The following is a 27,560-nucleotide window of genomic DNA, read 5'->3' as shown; positions in this document are numbered from 1 at the left end:
ACAGAAATCCTAAACAAGTAGCAACAAATGTGTTCTAATGTAATTTGACAGATTGTTCATATAATGTTAGATCTTATAAACTATTTTAAACCAGGTAAACATAGACTAAACTCCAGTTTGGTTTGTTTAACACCTAAAAATTTCAGGGTCGTTTATCGTTCAATCTGAAAATGTGGCCTTAAATACTACTGACTACATTTTGCCTTGCTGTGCCTAGTTTAAACTAGCCTACACGAGTCTACATAAAACCAAAGCGAGTTCCAGCAAACACTAAGCTACACTGTTTGAGTTTGTTGTTTAAATCCAAAGCAAGAAGCCCATAAGCATCTGGACCAAGGATTTAAAAAAGGTACTCAGGCTTTAACTAGCTGAAACTTGTGAAAGCTATAGGACTAAGTTTTCATTTGACCTATGGTCCAATAATAAAACCAATCTTCATTAGGCCTACATTTGATACTCTTGAAGTGTAACCTGAAAAATATATAGACAGCAGCAGAAGTTTTCTTTTAAACTGTAGTCTACTCGTATTAACCTTCATTTTGTTGTGTAAGCTACAGACATCTTAGTGAAATACAACTTGATTGTAGGATATCACAAAATGTCAATTTTTTAAATCTTAAGTTTATCATATGATAGCCCACCAGATAGAAGAGGAAAAAGCAAACGCTTTAATTTAAGGCTATTTTTCAAACTTATTCACCAATAACCTACATGATAAATTACTAAGCAGGCTAAATATGATAAAAGAATAATTTTATTCATCCTCCATGACGTATGCTTCACTTGATTTATGTGTCATAAGTCATGACTGGTGTCCAACTAACTACAGACAATGCTTTTAATCCCTCCATTGACCCAGTTTATTTCTTGTTTGGACTCGGATGAAACCTTCCATGAGCTATCGTCAAAAGAGATTCAATTGTGTTTCTTCATCTCTCTCTCTCTCTCTCTCTCTCTCTCTCTCTCTCTCTCTCTCTCTCTCTCCCTCTCTCTCTCTCTCCTCCATACCTGCTTCTGTCAAGCAAGTTTGACTGGATTTCTTTTTACACTTCTCCACGTGACTGTTCTTTTGAATGCAAACCAGGTAATATAGTTGACCTGCCTGCACTTTGCACTTCCTGGTACAGTCTCTCCTCCCTCTCTGATTACTCTATACACCCAGGAGATTTCAATAGAGCTTTCCCCAAATGCTCTGCACTTACCTGTGAAGTATAAGACAAGTTAATAATGCTGTGTCACAACAACTTGAAACATAGCCTGAGTAATGATGTGAGCATGATGTGACGGACTTCATCATCCTTGACCCATTCAGCAGGTCTTTAGACAATGACCTATCATTTTCAGGAATGGATGAGTAGTTGTGTCTGCAGGACTATGACAAGGAGTGTATGGGAAGGATGTTGACATGGCTGCTGTCTAAAGTCTCTGAGGCTTAAGCGCATTTGTGTCGTTTCACCCTGTGGGAAAGCTGTCACCACCTTGTTTCAAGTGACTGATACACAGACACTGTAGCATGAAGAGACCTGGCCTGTGAATCACTGCTGGAAAAATACAATATTAGTTTGAATAAATCGCAGAGAGCAAAGAGAATGTGATCGTTTTCTAACTCGTGTGTTCAAGAAACATACAGTATCAGTCAAAACTGTCAAAGAGATGAGTTGTCAACCAGTGAGTATCTACAGAACTTACTAGAAATGTGACCACTCTGAGATGAATGGAGAAGAAACAAGATACGTGACGTATGACAGTGGAACAAAAGGAGAACAATTATGAGGCGAGTTGATTCATCTAAGTATTATTCGACCAAAAGGTGAAGGAATTGGAAAAGTATCCCATGACGAACAAATAAACATAAAACTTTACACTAAGACTGTCAAGGATATAAAGGACATTAGTTATCCCCTCAAGTCAGAGCTGCCATCGGGGTCGTCATAAAAGGCACATTCTGGGCACATGCATACAGAACCTGATCTAAATCTATTTTAAAGAATCAGTCGGTCATCAGGAACATTTGACATCCTGTAAAAATTATTCAAGCAGAAACAGATACAGGGGTTTTGGAAACGCTGTTTTTGGTGACAGAGATAACTCAACGTTAAAAATGAACAACATAGCTCCATGAAATGAAATTAAAAAGAAATTAATAGGCTCACTAATTTTTAGTGCGTCATTTTCTGATGTACATGTAGGCTATATTTTTGTAGTTCATATGTAGCCTGTCTTTTTTTAAACACATACAAGACATATACGTGTAAATAATCTGGTGATAATACTGAATACTGGTAATATTTTTAACCTCTGTGGCCTATAGAATCAGGGGTCTCCAACAAGGGGCTCGCGAGCTGTGTGATGTGGGGTGTTTGTTTTTTGAGACAGATGAAAACAAACATTGAAGAGTTGTCATTTCCCTTCTTGGCTGCTGATTAAATAAACAGTAACAGCGCCATCTGCTGGGTGTACACTGTAAATACTTAGTGGACTGCGTAGTGTAAACGTCATCAAAAGACGCCAGTGTTCGTTGTCAAACGTGTTTGTTTCATATGCTTGAGTGTCATTTTGGAGATTTAGTTGAACACATTTGAAGACAAATGTCTCTCTCAATGAATAGATTTATGTGGAATACTAAATAAACTTCCCCGGAAGTGACTTTGTTCATCGGTAAACACAGTCCGGTCTGACGCTCATTATGCCCAAATTGTTTGACCTAAAGTTCCCAGGAGGATGTAAGACTCTTCCTGAAGGCTTCTGGTCCTCGGTGGATGTGTGGGTAAAGAAACCTCAGGTTGTGAACAAACGTCTGTGCGGAGTAAAGGAAACGGAGAGTGAAGAGGTGGGCAGAGAGGCGCTGCTTTTTCTGCTCGATGATCCTGAACTCTCTCTACATGTGTTTTCTTTCCTGCATGGCAGAGACTCACCTGCACAGACACATGTCAAGGACAAACCCTGGACCTCCTGTGTCAGAACATTTATCCCTAAAGTCAACAGCTATGGGGCTGACCTGCATAAAGAAGTTATTGTCAAAGGTAAGAGTGGGACTGAGTGATCTCTACAAACATCTGCTGCTGTCTTCAAATCTAATGTGGCTATATGTTTAAGACTTTTGCAGACAACAGGTGACCTTTCTTCCATTTAAAGAGGATTCAGAGAAACAGGTGACTCTAAAGAGGGGCAACATTTATCAGATTCAGCTCCTCCATCAGGACTGCGAGGAATGGTGAGTGGAAACCTGGAGGTCAGCTTTTATTTTGAAATCCTAATACCTTGTCAATGAATAAAATACAGAAAGGATCATTTTGTTTTGGTGAGAACATTATAAAACGCACACACCCCATGAGACGTGGACAGGCTCATAACTGACTCTCATGGGTTGTCAAGATTCTGAAAGAGCTTTTGTTTATATAACAACCAACCATGATCGTTACACATTAGTTACTGTCACAATGACACCATTAAAAACAATTTCAGAAAATATGATAAATATTGGACGCAAATCTCTTAATAGCTAAAAGAATCAATAATAAACTCAAAATAAGCAAAGACTCATATCTACGAGGCTAAATGAGACAATAGTGTAATAAACCTGAGATAAATATGATAAAACATGTAAATATGTAATAAAGGAGTTCATAACTTCATATACATGTAGCATCAAGGTAGCGAGTTTTTACATAAAGAGTGTGCACAGACTCCTATCAGACGAGGATAATCAGTATTTACATTGATCAAAAAAAGAGTTTACATGATGTTTTGTACATTCACATTGCGTGTTTAACGCATTTGTCTTTAAATATATACGTTAAAGAGTTACTATGAAGATCTATTGGACGCTCACCTGGACGAGCTCATTATGGCAGCATGTGGATGTGAATTACTCATTGGAAGACGTGTAACCTGTACGCAGTTTTGTTCTTATCTCTGTGATATTACAGAGATTGTTTGCACACGGTTCTGACGAGTTGTGTACTGTATGTATGTTTGTAGATGAAACCAAAAAAACAAAAAAGGGGATGTTGGGGGGATGAGGCCCTATTTATTTGCCTTCTGACCTCGGCATATACACATGCTTGGACTCTTAAAGAGAGGTTACTAGTTGATCAAAACAGGACACACATGTTCCTACATTACAAGTAGACCCAGACAAACCGTCAGACGAACGATTCCAGTGTGTCTGCGTGTTGTATCAGTCCACACTAAGTGTTGCTTTACCCTGCAGGACTTTGGAGCTGCATGCCTTGACTCCAGATGCGTGGTTCTCTGACGGCGTCGCGTACCCAAAGCTGCCCTGGCTGTCCTCTGACCTTCTGCCCAAAATGCTTCGCTGGGCCACCGAGTGCAGGAGCAGCGAGTTCAAGAGCACGCTGTCTCTGCTGCCAGTGGAGAAGTACAGCGTCATGTACCAGCAGCTGAAGGAGAAGTACAAGGCCTTGGTCAAGGTGATGTCAGGTCATGGTCACCCTGCTGTTTTATAGTCTTAATAATTACGTCTGGTTTTAATGTGTTGTTCTCATATTTTTTTAAAGGTTTGGCCTGAGGTTACAGATCCCGAGAAGTTTGTCTACGAGGATGTTGCCATCGCCACGTATCTCCTCGTGAGTTTGAGAGCTCAGTTGTCCCTGATCCGGCTCTTTACGTTGATACATGAGATGAAGAATCTCATGTCTCATTAGTCGCCTCTGCGCTCATTTTAAACGTGTACGCCCGCTGCCGAAGTCCACGCATGTGGGTGAAACTCGATTTTTTTTTTCTCCGCCACATGTTGACAGGCCACGCAATCTCAAGCTGGGTCAATCCATTCTGAGTGTGAAAAATAGCTTTGACCTGGTAAATCAATTCAAAGCCGAGGCAGGTGAAAGGGTGTCAGCAGTAGCAGGTGTCAACCTGCACATGTGAATTTCGTGAACATGATTGAAAGCTCTCATGCACATGACTCTCTGTCTTTGAACTGTAGGTGCTGTGGGCCGAGGAGCGAGCAGAGAGAGGTCTGACCGCCCCACAATCCTTTGTGGACCTAGGCTGTGGAAACGGCCTCCTGGTTCACATACTGACCAATGAGGGGGTGAGTTGAGGATTTAGACCCCATTGCCTTTTTTTTTTTTTTTTTTTTCTTAATCAAACCCGGGCCTCCTGGGAGGTCTGTAGCCTCTGTACACTAACCACGAGGTCTGATGAAAATGCACTTTAAAAAGACAGAGAGGTTAATGTGTTTTAAAAAAAAAGACAAAAACCGTGATGCTTGTTTTCTGATGAATTACGGTTGAATTGTGTGTTTTTAAAATGTTATCCAAACCGCCTCCGTGGCTTTAATCAATTCTGCGGGGCTCGAGGGAGTCGAGGTGAGGGGATTCATATGTGTAAAATAACTGACCTCTCCGGTTTCCGTGTCGTCCAGAGGACCAATCACAAATTGGGTCAGGTCTAATTTGAAATTACACGCGGTGTTTGATAGTCGGAGTGTGATCGTTGTGTTAAGCGGGCCGACCGTCACGCCGTCTTGTGTTGCAGCATCCTGGAAAGGGCATCGACGTCCGGAGGAGGAAGATCTGGGACATGTTCGGCCCCAACACTCTCCTGGAGGTGAGTGAGTTCATAGAGGGCCGATTCTTGGTGACCACATTCAGGTTTGTGATTAGCGATCACTCGTTGCATGCTAGAGGTGTCGCCGCCTCTCTGTGATTGGATTAAAGGAGGTTTCACTTCGCTTCAACTATTGATTCTTTTCTTAATAGAAACAGTATCTACATGCAGTTGGGCTGTTTTTCTTGCAGATCTAAATGGAAAGCCTCATGATGAACCTTTGAATGAAATGGATATCGTTTCCAAAGTCCAATATTGAGTTCAGTATCCTAACAGCGTTCACTGACTTAAACGAAGTCCTGACGTGATGGTGATAAAGATTTCTTTTTCAACCATCTTGTTGATACCAACTGACCCAATGTATTCTGCCAAATAATTCCTGTCAGTGTTAGGCTCAGCCCCGGAAGAAACTTTTGATTCTTTCTGATGAGGAAAGAGTCTTTTTTTACAGAATAATATTAAAGTATATGTAGAAAAGTCGATTATAACAATTCATGTCAACACGTTTATAGAAGACTCCACTCCTGCTCTCTGACATTCACTGGACAACAAACGGCTGACTGCTTCAGTCATAGCTCATCTGTTATTGCAGATGTCAGAGAAGTTGTGAAGGACCTGTTGTCTTGTCCTACAGAGACGCTAAACTCAGCCCCAGACCTTTATTTTGAAGGTTTCTTGAAACATCACAGGCAGCAAGCCGTGAAGCCGATCATTAAAGATTTTATTTCAATCTTTAGCTCTCTGTTCTTGTTGTTTGGTTGTTGATGTTTTTTGAGCAAACCCATGTTCTACTTGTTTTTTTTCAAACATCAAACATTGATGTGTGTTCTCATTTACTAAGTTTTGCACGGTAAAAAGTTTTTCCTTTTTTTTTTGAACAATATCTATTAAGGGATTCAGAATCAAGTCATCCCGTTGTGCATCCTCCCCGCTTTAAGGAGCTCTTGTGCTTTTTTGGCTCTCTGCTATTTCAGGAAAAAGCAATTACTCCCAGCGAGAGCTTCCTATTCCCGCGTACGGACTGGCTGATTGGGAACCACTCAGACGAGCTCACACCGTGGATCCCTTTTATGGCAGCCAGGCGAGTCTTCATCAGCAGACACAATCTCACTCAGCGGCTCGAGTGCCAGCTGATCTCTCCAATTTGGAATGACATTATGTGCAGAAGGAGGGACGTGTGAATATGTGTGCGTTTGTCCCTGCACGGTCTGTGTTTTCTAAAGCTACCACCTGATGGCGATGTTGAGCCTTTATCTGTGCTATGCGACTGTACTACAGTAGAAAGTGATTGTTGTTTCCTGACTCTTGAACACTTTCATAATCTCACTTAAAGGAACAAACCGGTAAAAATCTCAAAACATTTACCACTAAAGATTTACTGTGGTGTGGTCAAAGTAAACATTTCTCTCTCTCTCTCTCTCTCTCTCTCTCTCTCTCTCTCTCTCTCTCTCTCTTTGCAGGTCGTCTTACTCCTGCCGCTTCTTCGTTCTGCCCTGCTGTTTTTTCGACTTCTTTGGAAAGTACCAGAGACGGCAGTGTAAGAAGTCCCAGTACAAAGAATACATCGACTTCATCACTGAGGTCAGCGGGGTCAGTGGCTTCATCACTGAGGAGGACTGCCTGAGAATACCATCCACCAAACGGGTAGGTTTATAAAGTCCAGAGGCAGAAAGAGAGAGGGTTTGACTTCCTACATTCATGTTCTATTACATTCCACTGACAGATGTGGGGGTTTCAAGAGAAGTAATGATCAAACTTGATGCAGCAGAGTCTCAGAGACTTTGAATTTGGTCTCGTAGATTTGATATAAAAAAGGTTCTGCATTCTTTCGCTCAAGTTTTCAGTTTGACTCTTTAACACAGTAACGCGTGTGTGGTAATAACCCTGTGTTACTTCTCCTCTGGGTAGAATGCAGCCCAGGATCCTACATTTCCCATAATGCAACCTCAGAGTGACCACCCAATTCCCCAGTTGTAATGGTGCTTTCTTTTTTTTCTGAAAATGGCGTCTCAAATCTGGTCCAGTTGCATCATGTCTGACAAACAACATGGGTGCCTCCAGGAGTATCTTTGTCGTGTTAGCTAAAAGCAGGCGATAACAACGCACTGTGATGGAAGTGCTTTAAATCACACAAAGCATATAAAGGATTTCTAGTGTTACAAAATTCCTCTTTCATGTGAAGCGTAACTTGAGTTGACCTAAAAGAATCTGTTTAAGATAATGTAAATCAAATACTCAAAAAAAGCTTGATAAACTCTGTAATATTATTTGAAATAGGACTGATTCCTGTGTATGTGGGATATAGAGAGATTTCTGTTGTTCACTTTTGTTTACTAAAGAGGAAAGAATAACACATAAGACAGCTGGTAATCTCTGACCTGTGGAAGACATCCTGAAAGAAGTAAAAAAGAGTAACACATTTTTTGACACTGTATCTGGTGATATGTATCCAGCCTTAGCTTCCTACGTAACTTTTACTGGCGGTGTGTTTAGAGTGTATTTTGTGAAGTGCATTTTTTTTCCACCCACTGATTCTTTCAAATGTGTACCTTTTACATTCCCCATGTAGGTGTTACTGTGACTTTGGTCGCATGTAATCTCTTTATTATCTCGTACTGTTTCCAGTCTTTCTCCTTGGTAACTTTCCGATGAATATCATTTTACGTACAAAAGTTTTTTTTCTCACAACATAACGTCTGTTCCTGTTCTTCCTCTTCTCCACCTGAGCCTGGTTTAGCACGGGAAGACAGAAATAAATCAAGTGTTTATCGCACCCAAAGGGACATTTTTCTTACAGCTGGTACCATTAACAGCTTTGATTAAAATGGACACATAAAGGCAACAAGCTAATATTTACTTGGCTCTTAATGGAGGGAATCAGTCATAATTAACATGTTGGTTTTTTTTTCAAAGCTGGTGTTTAGAAGTTTTTCCCACACCAAAAGAATGGGATTGTTGGCACGATGCTGCGTGTCTTTTCCACAGTAACATATAGAAGATTTTCTATTTTATAATTAGTTTACAGTTTCTAGTTTTAAAGTTCAAGCAGCCGAACTCATCTTCAGCGCTTCTTTCCCCAGGTATGCCTGGTGGGAAAGTCCAGAAACTACGAGCTACCTGATGAAGCACAAGCCGAGCAGCGGAGAGTTTGTTACATTCAAACCCGCCAGGCTGCCTCAGGGTTCACCGTTCAAGGGTCAAATGTTGTAAATGATGGAGACTGTTGCCTTGGAAACAATGAGACTGGCAGGACCCTCGGAAGCAGCTGGGGAGCCGGGTTCCAGCCCAGAGACAGGGTTGAAACGGTTCGAAACTGTGCTGCCCTCCCACGGGATTTTGTCGACCGCATTGTCCTGCGGGTTGCTAATGTGCTTCTGGGAATGACCAAGGATGACGGCAGGGAGTCCACCAGTGCCTGGAACAGAGGAGGTAAACTACACAACAGCCCAAAATACTACTGACGAACAAACAATGATATAAATATACATATACTTGGGCTGCTACTGTCGGAATGAACAGGTTCACATTAAGTCCAGAGGTAAAGGCATAACTGTGAAGCCCACAGATCCAGATTTATTACAGTGCACTTTGGGAGTTTCAGTGTTCATTATTAAGAAAGTCATAGAGTAAAAATATGTACACATTGTCTTAAAACCATTGTTTTACTGAAACTAAATACTGATAAAAGAACTATTTACCTAAAATGTCATTTTACATTTTAATTAACTAAAATCTTTATTGCTAAGCTTGTTAAGTTAGCCCTAAGCTAAGCAAACCATTTTCTCATTTGTGACTGAAATTAGCCTCTGCTACATATATTTTTGATATTAAAGAACTTACTCAGGTAATGTACCAACATGTCAACATTTTAAAATGGAAAAATATTTTAGATACAAGCACAACAGGCACATAGAAAGGCAACTTTAGTTCCATTATAAGGCTAAGGCTAGCAGTAGCTATTTTACTTGCTTAAACTTGGTATAGCTTTCTTTAGCCGGAGGTTTCTAGCTAGCTTTTCGTGTGCAGTAGTGACAGAAAACAAAGTCTAGTTACTGTTTGTATGAACTGTAACTTTTCAAAAGAAGATGCAAAGTATTTTTTTCTGTGGAATTTATTTCAAAATGTAAGTGGTGTTAAAGTCTCAAATGAATACTTTTAGCTAGTCTGGGTAAATGAGCGTCCAAGTTAACATATTTTTCCTTTATTTAAACTGCAAATATAAATGGGATTAAACATGGTAATAGGTGAGCTTTAGATGCTGGAGAGTGAGGTAAATTACTCTCTCTCTTCCCCTCATTTGTAGCTTTTTGCTAAGTTTATACTGGTTTTGGACTAATTTCTCTCCCCAGGCAGTTAAAGATGTATCATACGTACCTGCAAAACAACAGGGATATATTTTCTTGTCAGTATCCTTAAAATATATTTCCCCGGTGCCTCATGGCTTCCACACCCTGAACCTTTTGTCTAATCTCCCCTTCATCATCCCATCTAAACCTCCACCTCTATCCTCCACACCCTGTCCCCCTCTCGGCATCTGTCAGCAGGCCCCTCATGACACAAAGAGACACCGCTTTGATCTATGCACGTCTTCTTCCGCCAGACACTTCCTGCCACGCGCTCTCTCACACACACACACACACACACACACACACACACACACACACACACTCCGCCCACACACTCACTCACACATCACTTTTGTCTAAGCCCCTTTGCCCTGCTGCCACACAGATTCACACAGTATGATGTAGGAAAAGGAAAGAGGAATTCTATGATATTAAAACAGAAAATTCTGCAGGATTTGGAAGCTGATATGAGTAGAAAATATGATGGAAGAGGAGAGTCTGCAGCTCTGTGTAGAGATGACTGGATGAATTATGCACCAGCATGTATGATTTATGTATGAGTATGCATTTGTATTGAGCTTTCCAACCAGTTATCTGCTGTGTAAGAACATAAGAGTAAAGTCAGGGTGAGTCAGCCTGGACTGAGGGGATGCAAGAGGGCGTCAGAGGCGATGAAAGCTTGTGATTCCATTTCGGAGGTAACTGATAATGTAATCCATCAGACTGATATTTGAAGCGATAAAGGAGCTTTATTTTGGTTATTTTGCTGTTTGGCTTTTCAGAGGGTCCACATTTTGATCGTGAGTTCCTCTTTTCTACTGCAAGTACAAACGGAAAAAAACCAACCCAACCACACATGTACTGTACCTGATAAACGCACCGCTGCCTGCACACCTTTTAATTTAAAGTTAACTTTACAAATTAAACTATCTTGACTTCTCTTTGCATTTTATTCTTTTTAACAAATTGTCTTGTTGATATTATTTCGACAGTTATTTATAGATTGAAATAAAGAAACCTTCTCTTAGTCCTGATTTTCATTTAGGCAGAGTTCATTATTAGAGACCAGTGTGGCGCTATTCAAGTAGCTCTTACACAGCATCATATCTGTGCCCTGAATAAAGACACTATTTATATCTCTGTCTTTTTATATGGTTAACGTGAAGTCTGCCAGTGTAGCTTAAGGAAGTTACTTATTCATGCATGCTATTCTGCTGACTCGACTCTCTTACTGTGCCGAAAGTCCCTGTGCAGCTACATCGAACATGCATTACACTCAATCTCGACCCTGCTTTCTTGGTCATCTTTATTTTAAGTAAAAAGTCACATGGTAACACGTGGATGTAAATTCTCTGTACACATTGTCTGAGCTGAAGTGTACAAAAAAAAAACATTACAAGAGAGAGGGAGTGGGTGAAAAATAATTACATGTAGGAGTCCTGAAAGCAGTTTTTTCTTCTTCTTTTTTTGACAATTTAAACTCGCTGTCCTCCAGCAGAGCCTGCAGTACATTGAGCTTCCCAGAATCCTCTTCTTTCACACCTACAGTCCGCAGTAATCTGACCTCGACTCACCCCACACCTGTATGCAGGATTATTATTAGTTCTTATTATTACAGCAGCAACAGCTGTTTAGATCATAATCTTTGGATAACAATTCTCAGAACTTAATATTTGTCTCCGGTTTGAGTGCAGAGTGGTTTCAACTCAATACTTTAAATAGCAGTTTGATAATGCTAATGTTGGCTGTGGGAAATTTGTATTCTGCAGCATTTTATGACATTTTAAGCGGCGATCTCTTCGGCTCACAGATCTGCTGCCTGTCATGTTTTATCCAGTACCTGCAGCATGCTCCGGCCATTCACTGTGAATATTCATGGACAAAGCCTGAGTGACATCACTCTTCTGTTCCTGCAGGTTGCTCCTGAGGCTCATCAGCAGCAGCCGCCATGCTGGAAATAATATCTCAGCCTAACTTTCAGTCAACCTAGACAGATCCACAGTCACCACAAAAAAAAACGACGCTTTAACAAATCTGCATTTATTGTTTTTTTCCTGACGAGGTCATCATCTTCTGACCCTGAAAGGCTCGTATTGAAGGTTATGTAAGGAGGCTTTGATTGACAGTCCAATAAAAACCCAAGAAGTCCTGTGGACCGAAAAAAGGACCCTTTCAAATGTTTCATCGACCACTCAGCAATTTTTTCATATTCATTTTTCCCCCACTCAGCCTGATTCTCAATTGGCCAAAGCAGCAAAAATAATCAACCACAACAGGCAATCAATACATGGACATCTTAGTGTGTTGCACAGGGGACGCTCGAGCTTAAAACAGTCCAGCAGAACGATGAGCAGAGCCATTAATAGTCGCCTCTGATGGTCTGAGTCCAAGCAGAATCTCCTCCCTTCCTCCTGCCCTTCATCCATTAATCTCCATTAACATAGTAGGCAGTAAAGGGCAGCTCTAAATGCTGTATTGATATTGTATTAAGGCCTGGAGCTCCCCGGTGTCCGGGCGGTAGGACGGCAGACTGCCCAGATTCGCACTCTGCAGCACAGAGTGTATTTGGCTGTTTGAGTGTCTGTGAAAGTGGGAGTGTGTCGCATATTTTAGGAGTTATCTGGACCGTCTAAATTTAGGATGTGTTCGGGCCGACAGTATGTTTTCTCACAAGTTTGCAGTGGCACGGAGACAGACTTTTAAAGGTGAAATCCCTGTGATTAACTTGTATATAAAAAAAAACCCCAAACATTCACTCTGAAATAGTGCACGCTTTGCTTTGACCGACTGAACTTGAACTAGACACGATGCAACGCTTTCAAGTTCAATCATCTCTTGAGGTCGCTGGGATTTCCTGAAGTGCCACCGGAGATTAAAGTCAAATATTGTTTTGAAACGTCACAAAAGAGCTTCAGAAATCCTGTGGTGTCCCTCACTGGTGTGAGGGGGGGCGGGGGGGATTGTCATTTGTACCAACCAAAGGTCAGCACTGATTGAATTCTCTTCAGGGGAGGAGAAAGGGCACAGCCAGAAACACAGACGATCTGGTGAAACGGAGCTCAAAGGGGAGATTCTGTGAACTCTGAAACATGCGTCATTTCTCTGCTTACTACTCTCTCGACTTAGAGCATGTGATTCTGTGTTTTCAGTACCCATCCTTTCCCCCATTTTTTTTTTCTTCGCTCTTTGGCAGCTAAATTTAATGTCCCAGTGGGAGAGTGACGGCGATGACTCACGCTCTCGAGTGGTCGATGGGAGACGCGGCGGTGAAATGCATGCTGGTTACTCTCTGGCAGCTTGTTGGAGCGGCTTTAATTGAGCACACTTCAGCGCGCTGGCTAACACTGAAAGACAGAGACTGGGTTGTTTTCCCTCCATGTTCTATATGATCATATATGTTTCAACCAGCTGCACTGTGTGCTCCTCTCTCCCCTTAAACAGTGGACAATAATGATTTGAGCGCGTGCATGAAACAGCATGTTAATGTATATAAATGAGTGTAACATGGTCAGACCTCCTCCTGCTTCTTTGTCACTCTGCTCTCTCTCTCTCTCTCTCTCTCCCTCCGTCCCCCCTCCCAGGCAGCCTCTCTGTGAGCGAGGTTGCTAGCCTCTTGGAGCAGGAGACCCTGCAGCTCCTGAAGAAGGAGTGTGGAGGCCTTCAGACGCTGCTCAAGAATAACCACCAAGTCTTCAGAGGTAGACTGCACATCTCTATTCATCCAATCCTGGTTTTTTTTTTGGTTTTTTTCCACTTCAATTCACATTGTGAGATGATTTTATAATGTCTGTATGGTTCCTCAGCGCAGTAAGACGGAAAAGTACTTTTCTTTACATCTTCACCCTCCTTTTTTTTTTTTTTTTTTTTTTTTTAATGTCTCCCAAAATCATTTCAACTCCAAGCTTCAGTTGGTTTGGACTGAAGTATGGTTGTCTGTTGTTGCCATAGAGAAGATGTCGGTGTAGCAGGAACAAATCAGAGCTGAAGCACATTCACATCATCCATCGATTTAAACACGGAACAAAACACTGAGTCCTTCCTTTGAAGTTGTCCAACATTAGACAGGGATTCTCAAAAAGGTTGCTTTAAATTCTCAATGAAAACCTTTTTTCTTTTTCTTTTTTCAGTTCTGCACTTAAAAGCAAAAGCACAAAAATATGCATTATATGATACCCACTAATAATTATCAGTAACATGTTTTGTTTTTGAAAAATCTGCAGGTAATGTTCTTTGATTTTTGCATGATGTGATCTTTATGTTTTTACTTGGGTAGAGTAGAAGGGTGGGCAGAAAGACTGAAGAATGAGAACCAGGGGTCAGACTTGAGCTCAGACCGCCTGCTTGCCCCAGGTTTGCTCTATACACAAAAAAACTGATCAGATTGGTCAATTTTGTCATGTGTCTCTCTTTGATTGGTCCTTCTCTCCTCATCTTCCACTCGTTCTGTCTACCTTCTTAATCCCAACAAAAGTTAGCAACTTCAGACCAGTGAAAATAAGGTAGCCGTTTCTGGTAGAAAAAGTTCCTCGTGTTTTAGTTTAGTTGCTTCTTGACGTCTGTAAACACTCTTGCCCTCTGCTTTTCATCGAGGACAGATACATTTCTAACTTTCTGACATCACTCTGAAGAGTCCTTGTGTCTTTCCTCCTTCTTTGTACAGTGGAAGGAGGGAGGGTTCACATTAGAGACTGGCGGGACAAGAAGTCTTCTCGGTCAGATGGCAAGAAGAAGTCCATTGCGCCTGGTGCCGTGAAAACCCGCCCCTGCTGGTTCTACGACCACCATCCTCAGCGCTGCCCCCTGCAGACAGACCAGTGTCCCTTCGCCCACGGACCTGACGACCTCAGACCCTCAACCAGACCCCTAAAGAAGATTAAAACAAATACATTTGGATGAACTGATTCCCTATTGAGCGCTTTAGTTCAGCTCGTTTATTGAGTGGATTTGAAGATGAACGTTTGTATCTGCATTTGTTTGCTCAGTCCATCAGCGGTTAAACCTGCTGTGTCAAAAAAATCCCCGGCAGCCGAGAAGAAGAGTTGAGCTCCAAGCCATGTGAGTTGAATTGATGCGACGTTACATCACATCACATCACAACATTTCTGGGAATTGAGGTCTTCTTATCTGAACACTTTCCTTTGTGGTCTCTACCTTTCGGAGCCCGCTGACACCTTGGCTGCTGAACTTTTAATTTCAAGAGATTATTATGTCTTTGAATTCACTTAAGAAGTGATCTTCGGTACAGCTTAGACAAGTGTACACTTACTGTATATATATTAAAGTTTATTTCAGGACACATCTTTGTGTACTCTTGGGGGGTTTTATTTGCAAGCGGAGCACTCAGGATATTTTTACCTTCCAGTGCAGCTCAAAACTTTAAGAGCTTCTCCTTACTTCACTGAGACACATAAATTAGCTCCGAGAGGGACTTTGAGGTTCACAGACAGGGCAGAGGATAAAGAGCAGGCAGCGTTTGAACAAAGTAAATGTTAGCCCTATGAATTATTTGTTGGTAGGAGTTTGAGGGGTTAGCTGCGTGTCGTCCCCTCTGGACGGCCGCTCACTGCTGCGTCTCTTCAGCTCAGCGGGCCTTCACACTGTGGCTCAAATGTCAGAGACGATAAAGCCCACTCAGCCGGGGGAATGCTGCATGCGGGGGAGCGCGCGCGGGGGGGGGGGGGGGGGGTGCATGTGAGCTGCAGCATTCTGACCATTAATGCAATAAAGGCCAGAGTATTGAAATATTTATAATTTTACAATCAGAAAACATTTTCTTTCGTTGTTGCTGTCGTCACCTGTTTTCCCTCTTAGAAAAAAAAATAAAAAATACGTTTGTATTAAGGTGTTTTATCATTTAGTTGATGTTTTTGCTCATCTGTAAGTTTGACCTAGTAATCTGATCAATTTAGTTACAGTCACATCACGGTCAAATCCATCCATTATCTTTACTGCTTTTTGCGTCTGCAGGGGGCCGGACGATCGCAGCTGTCATTGATTTGACAGGCGGGCTACACCCTGGCCTGTTCACCAGTCAATCACAGGACACACTCACACCTACAGTCACATTTAAAGTCACCAATTAGCCTAATGAGCATGTGTTTGGACAGTGGGAGGAAGCCGTAGTACCCACAGAGAACCCACGCATGCACAAGAGAGAACATGCAAACTTCACGCAGCGAGGCGCTGACTGAGGGGGATTCAAACCAGAAACCTCCTTGCTGGGAGGTAACAGCGCTAACAACTGCACCAGCGTCAAAGTCAAATCTGCAGTAAGCCTTGTAGATTTAGGTCATGAGTCATTTAAAGTTAGTAGGCCTGTTTGGCCAAGTACATGTCTTCATTTCTCCTGATGCATTAATTGTTTTGACTCTAAATTCTTCCCATTAAGATTTGCTATTCCAATTTTCAAACCCCTCTTGCTTTTTGTATCTGTTATTTTTTATTTTTAAAAACAGCACATTTAAAAAAAAAAAAAGCAAAAAAAAAAGCACATGCATCCATATTTAGACCAACCGTCGACATGAACAGGCTCGATCCATTGAAACAGCAGTGGATCCTGCCTCATGTGTTTCAATTATTCCTTGTTTGGCGTCTCACAGGGTTAAAAATCCATAGTGCAGTTTAAAAGGACATCTTGGGGTTAGTTACACATTAGCAGACTGAAGCTCCGGTATTCCCCAGAGCTTGATGGCTGTGTTGATGAATACTGATGCTGATGTCTGCTCAATGTAACACAGGCAGAAAAAAAACAGCATCTTAATAGTTTTCTGGAGAATTTGATGACTAAAAAATGTTTTAAAGTCAATTAAAGGTCATTTGGACATTAATGATGAGCCAAACTAAAGCTATGAGTGTGTTTTATAACCTATGCAGACTGTGGGTCTGTCTCCCGTCTCTCTCCTACTCGTCATTTTGCTTCCAGTAAGAAATCAATTCATGAAAACACTCCTGCCGCTCCAGGTCTGCGCATATCGTCCCCTCTAATCGACCTGCTACCCTACATTTAACATCCAAGGAGTGTGACGTGGAGGTCTTCACCTGCCCTGATCCTCAGCGTCATACACACACACACACACACACACACACACACACTCCTGACCTTTTGAACCGAGAACCTTTCCGAGCCCCAGCCAATCAGATGCCATTATGACTCTGTTTATTTCTGCCTCGCTCTGCTGCCCTGGAAACCAGAGGAGGAAATCCACAGCAGGCAAAAAAGTAACCCTTAACAACCTCCATCGCTCCTTCCCCCATCCAGCCCACTCTGACTGAGCCTCCCGTCCTTCTCCCACTCCTCACATGAACGCATCACAGGAGGATATATGTGCACCTTTTGTAAAGAATGCAGTTAAAACAACCCGTAAGCCAACAAGACAAACTTGTGCTTAATGACGTCATCAGGGGATGCAGTTAACCGAGATTTTAAAGATGTTAAGATGCGTCCTTTATGAACCCACGGTCGACGTTAGAAGAAGTCGTTGCAAACACTTGTTTCAGCTAAATGCTGTGAAAACATGATTGTGCATAAAAAGACAAAGCTTTCAAGTGTCTTCCTTATTCAAACATTTGTAGAATTCATCAGAAGCGTCGGCGTCAGTGGAAATCTAAATCTGTATTTCAAACAGCTATGCATGGGGCGGCTTTGGCTCAGTTGGTTCAGTCATCGTGGGGGTTCTGCTCCAGCTTCTACTGTCACATGTCCAATGTGTCCTTGGGCGAGACGCGTAAAGGCAGGGTTGGTGATTTTCTCCAGATGCAACTTTTTTTTTTTTACATTTGGTTGAAATTGTCTTTATGTCCTGACAGTAATTAACATCTTATTTGCTCTGATAAAAGGAGCGAAGGAAAAGTCGTGTTTAGCAGTCGTAAGCCTGTAAGAAAACGTTGATGTCTGCCAAGAGGTACCAATCTAATGAGCCAATCACGCCTCCCTGCTGGTTCTCTAACCCCATACATCCACGAGCCCACACTCAAAGCATGAGCTGCATTAGTTACTTCTGATGGACACTTGGCATAGCAGCTTCTGCCATCCGTGTGTAAATGTGTAGGTGTGACGTGGTGTAAAACCGTTTTGAGTAGTGAGAGGACGAGAAGTGTAAAGGCCTGCTATAAAAATAAAAACAAACAAATTAAAGCTGTTTGTAGAGAGATGTAAAGGTTTAGATGAAAGTGTTTGTGGACTGTTCTGCTCAAAACATATTTCCTTCTCGCGAGTGTAAAAGTATAAAATCCTCTAAAAGGCAAACTGTGCACAACTCACCCTGAAGAACCTGCGATTGAATTTTAAATTTGAATTTATTACAGGATAGGGTTTGGGTCTGTGGTTGACAATGTAAGCTTATAAAGCTAGAATCCAGAAACAAAGAAGACTGTTGAACAACACAAATTCCTGTGTGTTAAGTTGAATAGATTTCCAGAAATCAGGGTCCTCGTACTGTTTCAGAGGAAAACTATGTGAGCTATGTAAACAAAGAAAGTGTTTGTCTTAGAGGATATTTGATAGTGAACAGCAGCTCCATGTCAATGTTGCACTAACTTAAGAAGGAAAAAAGTATCATAAGATTTTCAAAGTATCAGTCCAGACGAGGAGTGAGATGTAGTGAAAACAAGAGAGAACAGGAACACGTTAACACAGACTAAATGACTCCCCATAAACAAAATCTAGGTCAGGAAAGAAGTGACTCCATCTGCTTATTTCAACCAGCAACTTTCTCTGTTTCCTTCGTGCTTTATTATATTATTAAGACGCAACAGCTTGCAACATAATATAATGTCTCCAAGACACTATTTTGAACTTATAGATGTCACCTCTCAGTGTAAGGCGTCACATCTCGATGTTTAGGACTGCTGACACCTGTCAATGTGCAATGAATTATGAATATCTACTTATTTTTGACAGTAGTGCCTTTAGAAAATAGAGTTCTGCAAAGTTATATTTAACTTGGTCGGACTGTTTTTTTCAAAACATTATTTTGTGTTAATCAATGCATAAATCTATGTGTTTGCACTAAATTCATTTTACAGCTAATTGGTCATATGTCAGTAATCATCACAGAGGCTGTTTTTGAAACGCCTGCTTTATTAGTAGTAAGTAGTGATTTAGCTAAAATGCAGTATGTAGTTTGCAAACAAATGTCAGACCAGTCTCGCACGGTTCCCCACAATGCAAAGCGCCAGATCAGATATCAAAGTGACGGCAAGTAACAGGCAAAATAATCCAAATAAGACCAACCCACACAAACCACCACCGAGGATCTTTTCTGATCCTCAAAATCATCAAAAATTTAAATTAATCACTCGTACACTTTTTTTCAGTCCTTAAGTGGATGCTACATTGTAGTATTATTTGCAATCAGCAAATTTCTTCCACACGCCAAGACCGGAAACCAACCAACACATACTGCACACTGCGTTTGACAGTAGTATACAGTCAGTCTGTTGCTACGTTCAGTGTTTGCAAAGAAAAACTTTATTTTGCTGCCTGAACTGAGAGCACGTTTTGTAGCCAGCTAATGAAGCTAACATTAGCCTCATCAATTGCCTTCAAATGTCACCTGTTGTCTTGTTGGTGCTCTGTCGTACTAATTGTAATAACAAGAGTTGAAGTAAAGACTTGTCAGAGCTGTGAAACCAAAACAATCTGATAAAAGATGGTAAAATCTCTCTGCAGAGCCAATGTGATGGTTTGGTTTAAGTCTGGTGAATAGTCCAAGTGGTCTAATGTCACAGTATCACACAAATTAGTCTTCAAAAAAAAAAAAAAACCCCACACCAATAAACTCCCTAAAGAGTGTATTGGAAGAGACACAGGAGCTCCTTGAGGGCCTGTGTTTGTTTCCCTTCTCCACATACATCACCTCACTTGGTGCAAAAATCCACTCTCATGGCTTCTTATACCACTGCTATGCTGACGACACCCAGCTCTCCCTGTCATTCCAGCCACATGAAGTTCAACCTTCTACTCAACCTCTCAAAGACTCGGCTCCTTGTCGTTCCAGTCAGTCCCTCTATCACATCACAGATCAATATCCAGCTTGAGCTATCCAACCAGGAGTCAACATTTCACAACCCTTTCAGCAGGCTCAAAAGGAGAGGAACCATCCTTCCTGCTATCAGCACTCTGATGACGTCCCCTATAGGCGGTCCAGCCAACTCCTGGCGTTCCCTCGGTGGTCTGGCCGACCCCTGACAAAGTCCCCTCGGATGGCCCTGCCCACCTCATGTCTCCATGTGAAGTCTTGAATGGTAAGTTTTTGTTTCACCTTTTGCCTTTTTCTTAAAATAAATCTTAATGTTACTTTCTGCAATTGGGTCTTCCTCTCTGTTTTTCTAAATATTTTAAATCCTACATTAATATAGATAAATACTGTAAATCTGATGGTTCAAAGAAGGGAAGAGAAAAATGTTTTAATAAACTTGATCAAACTCTGTGCTCTAACTTACTTAAAAAAAAAAAGTTCCTCAGAGGATTTTCCAAAAAAAAAGAAAAGGTAAAAACACTTCTTAAACCCTCTCTTCTTTCAGGCTTGATAAGTCGAGGAGGAAATTCTCCTCCATAGACCCGATCAATATCTGAAGCAGTGGACGGTCAGAGCAGATAACACACACAGTGTCTGACTTACTGTACCTGCAGGAGACCCACTTCACCTCCTCTATACAGCACCCCCTTAACACTCTGAGACCTGGGTGACTGCGAGATAAAAGTCTTATCTGCAATCACTCCAGCTGTCGTACCTGGTGCTCCCTCACAGTGACATTTCATAAATCCTCCCCGAGAGAGAGAGAGAGAGAGAGAGAGAGAGAGAGAGAGAGAGAGGGAGGGGGTTGGGGGACAACATTTTATTTGAAATTGAAGTTGTCTTGAACACAGATGGCGCTTTCTCTTGCTGCAAATGCACAATGCACTCCCACAACTCGTTCATACTCACAGAGTTAAAATCTTCAAATCTTCTAATTTATTTATTTTTTAACCCAAACTGAGAGATGTATTTTCTAAAATAGTCGTGATGATCATAAAACCACAACGCTCCTTCAATATTTGATCCACAGCATCAAGAAATCTCTTCCTACATGATCAATTCAGCACCTTGGGAGCCAACAAACAGGATTAATATCAGAAGAGGTTTAGATCTAATATTGTGTTCAGCATTAACTCCAATGCCTTAAACTGTGTAGACTCCCACTCACACAGTACTTTTCTTTCCCACACTACTAATCCAATCAAAATATGGATTTCCTCCTTTCACACACTCTTCACATTACAACCTGTTTAAAATGTATTTTCCTCAAAAACTCTTTGAGGATTTTCAGCCACAAAAAGCTTCAAGCTTCCATAAATGGAATGAAATGTGCTTTTTTCTTTTCGCATTAACCTGCACACATGAACAGACCAATGGGTAAAAACATTGTTCAAATTTCACAAAATCCTTTCCAACTCACTCCAAGTTCGATTAATGGCTTTAGTGACGCAGACAGATTTCTATAAACCGCCCACACTAACAAACAAGAAGAGATTCTAACTGATACATTAACAACATCCTGATTGAATTTACATCGATGAGGCTTTATGAAGTTGTTGTTTCTTTTGCGAAGTGTACGTCATCCTGTGCTGTTTATAACCCTCAGTCTGCTGAGCAGGTTTTTAGGGAGGAAAGTCATTCTGTGTCAGTTTGCTGTGGACAAACGTAAAAGGAATGAATCACCTTTTTTGTTACGAAACGTTTATTGCTTTATCACAGGATGAAACAGAAGTTTAGACACCTTGTTAAACATTTACAAATATCATCCAATTATGAAGAAAAGAGATCCTGAGAGATCTGAGAAAACATACTTAAACATTGTGAATTTATCATCTATCAAACCAAATAAATGATTTTGATAAAAAAAAACTGAGATAAAAGAGAAAAAAAGTGCTGATCTTTACAATGGACTATATATAAAGATGGACAGAGAGACTGCTGAATGGGAGTGATGCCAAAAGATTTAGAGCTCCCCCTGCAGACTGGCTGCAGTGAAGGTCAAACCGATAACTGATTGGACATGAATCAAATTATAAAGTTGAAAGACTCAACAAATAAACCCAAAGTCTGTCAGAATAGTGATTGACATATCATGTTTAACCTTTTGGAAAAGGGCAGCAGCTACACCACTGGGTGAATATTTGGTGATTTCTGTTTTTTTGGTGAGAGATATTAAATGCTGACAAGAAAGTCAGTGGAAACAGTGAAATAAAAAACATGATCAGTATCACTTACAACTTGGCCATCAGTGTCCCTTCCACTCCGCATACTCTGCTTAAACATTGTTGATTGTCAGGCAAACAAGGACACCTTTTCATACAGCTGAGGGAGTAAACATGGTGAAAACTGTCAAAAGTACAAAATGTTCTTGTTTAGAAAGCAGAATGAAAAATGTCTGCTGTGCTTTTGTCAGCCGTTAATAGCACACAAATATCAAATATTTCAGCTTCCATAAAACATGAAACAATATCAGATAAATATCTGTTCTTTCAGTGTGACATCACAATTTAGGACCATCAACATATGAAGACTTTTCAAGTGAGGTACACCACTCGCATTGACTAACATGTAAAAGTGAAAAAGAAAAAAATCTCTGACTAGCATATGGTCAGCTCTGAAGTGAAAATGGGGGTTACCACAGAGGCAGACCTCCATGGGCCAAAGTGACCCAGATGCCATAAAGCAGCTGATGCTACTGGACCACTGCTGTGACACCCTCACTCAGTCTGTCATGGGATTACCCAGAGGTCTGTAGTCCAATCGTTGGCACATCTCACAAGAGTGTGTGTGTGTGTGTGTGTGTGTGTGTGTGTGTGTGTGTGTGTGTGTGTGTGTGTGTGTGTGTGTGTGTGTGTGTGTGTGTGTGTGTGTGTGTGTGTGTGTGTGTGTGTGTGTGTGTGTGTGTGTGTGTGTGTGTGTGTGTGTGTGTGTGTGTGTGTGTGTGTGTGTGTGTGTGTGTGTGTGTGTGTGTGTGTGTGTGTGTGTGTGTGTGTGTGTGTGTGTGTGTGTGTGTGTGTGTGTGTGTGTGTGTGTGTGTGTGTGTGTGTGTGTGTGTGTGTGTGTGTGTGTGTGTGTGTGTGTGTGTGTGTGTGTGTGTGTGTGTGTGTGTGTGTGTGTGTGTGTGTGTGTGTGTGTTTACAGTCATCTCAGCGCACAAGGAGACATTTGATTAAAGCTATGGCTTGCAAGCTTGTTGCACAATGGTTTATTTATCCATGCACTATGGTCAGTTTATTTGAGGGGCAATGTACCTGTGACTTCTGTAATGAACCTTGGTCTTTTCTTGGATCTTGGTAATTGATATATGAAAGTTGAACATTTTACAGTTTGTCAGACATTTGTCCAGACTTTGGACTCTAAACCTGACACCAGCGAAATCCCAGAACATCTTGACGTTCACATTCCTCTTCCCTCAAACTCTCTCTTCAGTTGATCCACCGAGCCAAAGAAGTGTGGACTAGCTCTTCATGGGGTGAGTATATTGAACAGCTTTAGTCTGAACACATACTGAGGAGTAAACGTGAACCTTTTACATGCTAGCTCACGCATAAGTATGGGTACTCATACTACAAACTGTCAATTTGTTTTATTTATTTATGGACAAAATCATCTTAGCAGTTTCTTGCTTTTTTTAGCCATATGCTAAGCTATCAACCCTCTCATCCTACTATTGCTAAATATGTGATATTTTCTAAATTCAAAGTATGAAGGGCTGTGTGATGCCTTTATGCTGAGCGAGCCTTTTCTCTGAGGTGAGAGGTTCACTTCTCAAATATTTAATGAGGCAGTCCTTGAGAAAACGTGGGATCATGTGTTCCCATCATGTGTGAAATAAGGGCCAAAGCACACAGGTAAGGGATGGGGACATTTTACTCCTCCTTTGACACACTGGCTTCAATTAAATATAGGCCTACTTCTTTAAATCTTTAACATCGTATCAGGCCGCAAAGCTCCGTGTGGCAGAAACTTTTCTTCTTCCTCATATCAGCATGCACGTGAACAATCAAAACGTGCATACTCTTTAAAATGGTTGCTGTTTTTTTTATCTAATCATGCTTTGACTTGAATGTTTGGTTGCCTTTTCTTTGCTTTTAAAGACTCACTCCGTTTCCCCAGAGAGGGGGGGAGAGTGGGCGATGGTGGCTGAAAATAGCACCCGTCGAGAACGGATGAATCCACGCTGCACCTTATGCTTAATTAAAGATTAACAAGAAATTGCTCCCTGGTGTGGCGGTTTCTCAAAGCCTCACTTTACTTCCCTGATTAGGGTTACGTAATACTTGTTAATACTGCATGGACCAAGCTTTAAAAAGTAATGACATCTACCAGTGCGGCTGAATCGTTCTTGGCTCGACAGGTCGAAACATTTGAAGCCGGCGTGGTTCCAAGACATTGATTAATTGGCTTCTCACAGCTGTGAAGAAAAGTCGAATCATACTGATTTCTGCAAAATGCATCTGAATTAATGATGAAGCCCCATGAAGGGTCCAGGCAGAGGACCTCAATTTGTCGCCTTTTTGTTTGAAGCACTGATGGATGGTTTTCGTGATTGATGGGAATGCTGCAGTAAATGAGCCAAGGAGCTCACTTCTTCACGTGTTGGAAAAATCAGCTCAATCCCACAGTATTACTTTGAACACAGTTTCCATAAAAGTAACAGAGGTCATTCTGATCCCATTTTTCTCTTTGTGGTCAGACTCAACTTGTGCAACTAATATAAACATGTTCAATTTGTTGCGAACGACAAAAACGAAAGAGCAATTTTACACAAAAACACACACATACAAAACAGCAACATAAATAAGCAACAACATAGACTTAACCCCAAACAACTCAAACAAGACAACAACAAACATTAATGACCACAACAAGAAGCTAAATAAACAATTAACACACCTTTAAAAAAAACACACACATTTGTAAAGAAACCCACAAAAATATATTGGCAAAAAGAAATAAAAGACACCCCCAAAAAAACAAAAAACAAAAGGGACATCAAAACAAAAGTGTAATTGTTGACACGAACACAGAAATAATTTAACAACCAAACAAGAACAACAAATATTACAAACCAAAAACACAAATCATATACTTCATCATAAAATAAACGTACCTAAAAAACAAAGAGAAAAAATAAACAAACAAAAAAAACAACATCAACCAACCAAAAGATGAAAACCACAACATAGGGTTAACAACAAACTCGAACAACTGTCTTACATTTTTTATTTTCTGTTACGTGACCCAGGTTCCATAAAAAGCACAAACTTGTTTTCGGTTATTGCACGTGGGACTAGTTGTGGTGAGGTGAAACAACACACGCATAATCACACTTGGGATCTTCCTGGAACAAGTAGAGTCCTGTTCTTCTGCCTCCTGAGCTGTGAAGCTGCTGCGTTGACTGTACTTTCCAAAAAAAGAGGAGGGTGACTCTCTTGTGCGATGCAGACCAGTGACTTCTGGAGTCCTCATGTTACTTGTTGTAATCCCCAACATGTCAATACAAGCTTCCACTATGCAGCTTTTAACTCCTTATGAATAACCAATGACTGTGGGCCTCTGCTTTGTCAGAAAGCCTTAGGTGAATACTGCGACTACTTGCTCCGTTCCCTGAAGTCCGCACCTTTAAGAGCATCAGACTTAGAGGATGGTGGCAGCCGATGATTGGGGGTACAGCATGTTCTCGGGGAGACGAGTGATGTGTCACAGTGAAGATGAGACGAGGACGAGTAAAACAGGATGAGGCTACTGTGAGATGGAGGCAGGACAAACCAATGCTACCTTTGGGAATTCAGTTCTGGACCTTTTTTTTTAAATGTGTGTGTTTGTGTGTGCGTGCGTATGTTCCAGGGAGGAAAGAGGAGGAAATGGAGCTCGAGAGGAGTGAGTCAATGCTTTGACTGTGTGTTTGCTATGGCAAAGGGCTTGGGCACAGGGGGGCAGCTGGTGAAATTACAGATCCAATAATATATTTGCTGGCAGTAAAGAACATTTTAAAATGCCTCACGCTGCAAAACCGTTCAGTTCCACAAACTGTAAAAGCCACATCTGCTGTAATAAATGTCCTCCATTTTAGATGAATTAATGATAGAGCATATTTCAAGAGGATCAAGAAATCAGAAAAAAATAGCCGTATGTCATATATGACAGTCATAATGACAGAAATTCTTGGATTTATGACAGAGATTTATTTGGCAATGATCCTGGTCCCATTTTAAGCTAATGCTCATTAGCGGGTTGCTCCTGCTATCTGTTCAGTTTCTGTTCAGTAGAACGAAGAAGATTCATCATAATAATATAAATATTTAGATGGTTCATGTGAGCAACAGACTTTCGTAAGATCTAACAAACACTGTATCCTCTCACTGTTAACAGAACATGTTTAGGGACTTATTGCATGAATTAGGAGTTAGAACTGAACTAATACTTTTATTCATCAACTTAATCATCGTTTAACTCTTTCAGAGGAGAAATAGACCACACCCACTAGGAAGTGTTTGACCTTTTATACCTTTGGTTGCTGCTAGATAGCATGAAGTTTGTTTAACTAGTGTGTGCCAATAAATCCAGTTCAACATTATAATGTAACCACAGAATATGCTTTTAGAACTAGTGCAAACATTTCAAATATTCCTATGATCTCTGATGACAGCTTTAGCAGTGCTTTGTTTGCATGTATCGCTGATAACCAAATGGAGCACAATTAGCTGGTAACGTTAGCTTCATTTTCATACATTGATTTTATTTTTTTACCTCACAGTGAAGAAATAGTCCATACTGTACAGACTGAACTACCCGTTAAAACAGCCATTTTTTAATGTAACCAAGTAAGCCTGTGGTTTTAAGCTAGTTAGCTGGATATGATAGAATTAGCAGAGTTTATGCAGATAAGCACATTTCTATGGAATTTTTTGATTTGTGAAGAAACATTTCTTGATATATAAAGTCTTCCAACAGCACATTATGTCACAACTTTAATCCAGCCGATCTTTAAATGGCTATCAACATATGATTGGACTGTCTTTTAACACAATACCATTCATAAATACCACTTCTGAGAATCCATGGCAGGAGAAATGTTAACTTCCACTTTAATTGCCACTGCCCTTAATGTTAGCAGTCCCTCAGCAGTAATGAATAACAATGGTTGGGTATCCATTTAGTCAAATGCACACCATGAGATTCGTCTGTGTCACGCGGTAATGGTGTAATGGTACAGTGTAATTACAGAGGGTCATTAAACTGCACCGTTTGTAATGGACGACAGTGACGGGCTGAGTCATTTACCTGCAGCACTGTACACGGTATACTAATGACTCTTTGTACCTCAAACAAGGTACTTCATATCAAAGTTTGTGTCTGTGTTCTGGTTTTTAAAGTCTTTGACAGCTCATCAGCATTTTATTCTTCCTTGTGTTGCTGTTACTTCAGTGAGTTTTCATCCGTAATGAGTTCCTTTTTCTGTGGTTAACTTCATGTTGTAACCTTCGATCTAAAAGGTCCTTACTTTATTTCAAAATTAAAGCAAGATTTGCTGTTTGAAGTCAAGCGTAAAGTAAGTTACTCTCAGCTTAAGACGGTAAAAAACCCTCCACATAATAATGGAATCTCAAACATGTGA

General features: G+C 40.9%; 1 protein-coding gene across 1 annotated transcript; it reads left to right on the top strand.

Annotated features, from left to right (window-relative positions):
• The first annotated feature begins 2,536 nt into the window (after positions 1-2,536).
• Positions 2,537-15,218, top strand: trmt44 (tRNA methyltransferase 44 homolog). Its single transcript, XM_079370942.1, has 11 exons — positions 2,537-3,023; positions 3,097-3,214; positions 4,214-4,433; positions 4,521-4,589; positions 4,949-5,056; positions 5,503-5,574; positions 6,549-6,655; positions 7,035-7,218; positions 8,655-9,003; positions 13,502-13,618; positions 14,581-15,218. Exons 1-11 carry the CDS (start codon positions 2,687-2,689, stop codon positions 14,814-14,816), a joined length of 1,917 nt encoding a protein of 638 aa, XP_079227068.1. The 5' UTR covers positions 2,537-2,686; the 3' UTR covers positions 14,817-15,218.
• Positions 15,219-27,560: the final 12,342 nt, after the last annotated feature.

Source organism: Symphodus melops (genome assembly GCF_947650265.1).
Source record: "Symphodus melops genome assembly, chromosome: 20".
Classification (NCBI taxonomy): domain Eukaryota; kingdom Metazoa; phylum Chordata; class Actinopteri; order Labriformes; family Labridae; genus Symphodus; species Symphodus melops.
The sequence above is the reverse complement of the archived record's forward strand: the minus strand, read 5'-3'. Positions and strand labels throughout refer to the sequence as shown.